This window comes from Lactuca virosa, chromosome 9, assembly GCF_052849685.1.
Source record: "Lactuca virosa cultivar CGN04683 chromosome 9, Lactuca_virosa_CGN04683_v6, whole genome shotgun sequence".
Classification (NCBI taxonomy): Eukaryota; Viridiplantae; Streptophyta; class Magnoliopsida; order Asterales; family Asteraceae; genus Lactuca; species Lactuca virosa.
Window position 1 is genome coordinate 119,881,635 of NC_136434.1, and position 3,417 is coordinate 119,885,051.

A 3,417-nucleotide genomic window follows, 5' to 3' on the forward strand; every position below is an offset into this window, starting at 1 on the left:
TGTAAATAAACTTTTAATAATCATTAGTAAATATTGATGTGAATTGATGTAATATTCGGCGTGATTGTGATTGACTTGATATATTTAGGCGGTATTTCTACCCTACGGCGTATAATAATAGCCTATGGATAGTCATGGTTCCACTCTCTCTGGTCTGTAATCTATACTCACATTTCTACTTCCCAATGGTATATTATAATTATTTTGGGTTCTCCGTACACGAATAAATTGGTGTATTGCATAAAAGTCCCCTTTTTACTTATCTTCACATCCAATCTGTCCAATCCATTATAAATCTATTATACTTGTCAAATATTTTCATTTAAGACCCTATATCTTATAACAATAATCTTTATTACCCCTTTAAGTTTTAAATCTTTTTACTTTAAAAATTTGTCTTTTTTTATAATAATATATTCAAAACATATGTTTTTGACAAATTTTCATATATATATATATATATATATATATATATATTCAAACGAAAACATTTATGAAATCGAGAACGCGAGAAATTATATTAACAATCCATTTTGAAATGATATTTTTTTCGATTTTGTTTTTCAAATATATTATAAATTTTAATTTTTAATTATCTATACATGTCCAATACGGTTGACTAAAAATGAATGTTGAAAAAAAATAGTGTAAAATTTGTTGAAAAAACATATCATTTCAAATGATGTTGATGATTTTAGTGTTACCGTGTCATTTTATATAATTGAAACTAAAAGTAAATTTATATGTTTATGGTTCTTAAGTTGAATATTTATGTTTGTTCTTTTATTTCATATGGTTTTTGACACTTAGATATATCATTATTTATGAAAATAACATATATTTTTTATCCACGTAATGAAATAACATATATATATGTCCGTAAAATCAAACGTGTTTGAAATAATACCAAGATTATATTTATTATTCATCAATACAATATAAAATATTAAACAAAAACATAACTAATGTTACACACAATTGAAAAAAGCTTTTTATAAAAATAATGATAAAAACGGCTGGGCAATATATATTTGGATTTATATATTACTTGATATTAAAAAGGATGATTTGGAATCTTAAACAAGAATCATAAAAAACAACAAGATTATAAAAGAATAAGGGTTAAAGTAAACACTTATATATATATATATATATATATATATATATATATATATATATATATATATATATATATATATATAAATAAAATTGATATACAGTCAATCAAAATTTGTGTTTGACAATGACTGACGGCACATCAAATCTTCGTGTAGTTGGAATATGGTTCGTGCCTTTAGAATTACCCAATTATTTTTCATCATATATATATATATATATATATATATATATATATATAATAATTTTCAAATAGTAACCTTTATTCAATTAATAATAAAAAAAACATCACTTGTTCAGTAACGTACAAGTTTCATATGTGATCATCATTAATGCAGCTTATAAGTTGTATGGGTTTTTCTCCGATCACTATTCACTATTATCCATCTCTTATGAAGTGTGATATTAATCAACAGTTAAAGCAAATGATGGGCTCCCACACAAATGAAGTAATCAAATATGAAAGAGATTTTGTTGTCAACACTACATCACAATTTTCCACCAACATGGTATGTTATGTTATTCAATCTCATTATCATTTATTTTATTTTGTTAACTATAAAATAGTCAATTTCAGGTGTTTAAATCTAGTGAAGATTTAAAGAAATGGGCCCAAAATGTCGGACGTTGTCTTGGTTATGTTATTGTTACTAGAAGATCCATGGCCATGTATGACATTATACTCACATGTGATCGCGGTGGTACATATACAAGTAAAAAACCCTCTAGTAAAAATACTCGTTCAAAAAAAATTAACTGTCCATTTGAATTGGCGGGAAAATACTCGAAGACGAATGATTTTTGGACGTTAAAGGTGATATGTGATGAACATAATCATGAACCTGATGTACATATGGAGGGACATGCATATGCAAGACGATTGTCTGATGAAGAAACGCGTTTGGTGAAAGATTTGACGAAAAAAAATGTTAAACCGATGGATATTCTATTAGCACTGAAAGAACAAAATAAAGATAATGTGTCTTCTTTAAAAACCATATACAATGCTCGCCAAAAATTTCTAAAAAGTTTAAAGGAGAAAGTTCCATCACAAACTATGGTTTGTGATATTGATGCTCATACTAATGATGAATTTTTGAGAAATAATCTTGTTGATCTACCAATTGAACATTCCTTTAGACAAAGTGGTTTTAACATGTCAAGGCATACTTCGTGTGCATGTTCATGTTCATACGTTAATCAGTTCCCGGATATGTTTGAGCGGTACATAACACAAGTAGTAGATGTAAAAAGTGACGGAAACTGTGGATTTCGAGCAATAGCTGTTTGTCTTGGTTTTAATGAAGATGCATGGCCAACAATTCGATCTGATTTAATGGATGAGTTAAACACACACAAGAAAGAATATAATGAGATTTTTGGTAGGGAATGTCGGCTACAACTTCATGACTCTTTGAATTTCTTTCGTTCGGATATTGTTGCAACATCAGAGCATTGGATGACTTTGCCTGAAATCGGTATTTTAATTGCTTCAAGGTATAATGTGATATTACACTGTTTAAGTGTCGGAGACATCATGACATACTTACCGCTTTGGTCTACTCCGCCAGCTTGGTATCAACATGTTGCTATTGCAATTGGACATGTTAATGATAACCATTATGTCAAATTAACATTGCATGGAGGTTTCCCTATGCCTCATGTTGTGCCTCAATGGATTCACTATCGACACGAGTGTGCATCTGTATGGATTACTCCGTATATTAGTCGCCTACATATGTATACTCAACGTTATCATTCTCATTGTAGTTTAAAAAATATTACTCAAGATATTTAAAAGAGATGACTTATCGTTTATTATTAATCATTTCTTTTATCTTATCTTTGTAAAAGGTTTGAGTATGGTGGATTGTAACGATTTGTAGAATTTACATATTTAAAGAAACGTAACAGAAACCGTTTCATATTCGCAAACAAGTTGCCAACAAAAACTTATGGCCAACGATACTATAATTTGGTGGCTGCAAGTCTTGGTTTGAACCAAATAACATCATCACAACTTTGATAATTCAACAAAGTTACTTGTTGCAACTATGATTATGATTATAACATGTTTAATCAACCTAGAACATAGTAATATTACCTTCTCAATTTTATGGTTATATTGTAATATTACTTACCGAATTTGGTCTTTTTTTTTTGTTTGTGATTAGCCTATAAGTAAATCACATCCAAATATAAGTATAACATATTTCATCATTCCAACATTGAAATGTACAACTATTAAAGGATATTATATATACCTCTTAAATATCAGTAAACTAAATGTGAGACTCGTGT

At 28.2% G+C, this 3,417-nt stretch overlaps 1 protein-coding gene across 1 annotated transcript; it reads left to right on the forward strand.

Moving 5' to 3' along the window:
- Positions 1-1,544: 1,544 nt before the first annotated feature.
- On the forward strand, positions 1,545-3,002 carry LOC145139718 (uncharacterized). The gene is made up of 3 exons (XM_079073445.1): positions 1,545-1,625; positions 1,694-2,882; positions 2,971-3,002. Exons 1-3 carry the CDS (start codon positions 1,545-1,547, stop codon positions 3,000-3,002), a joined length of 1,302 nt encoding a protein of 433 aa, XP_078929571.1.
- Positions 3,003-3,417: the final 415 nt, after the last annotated feature.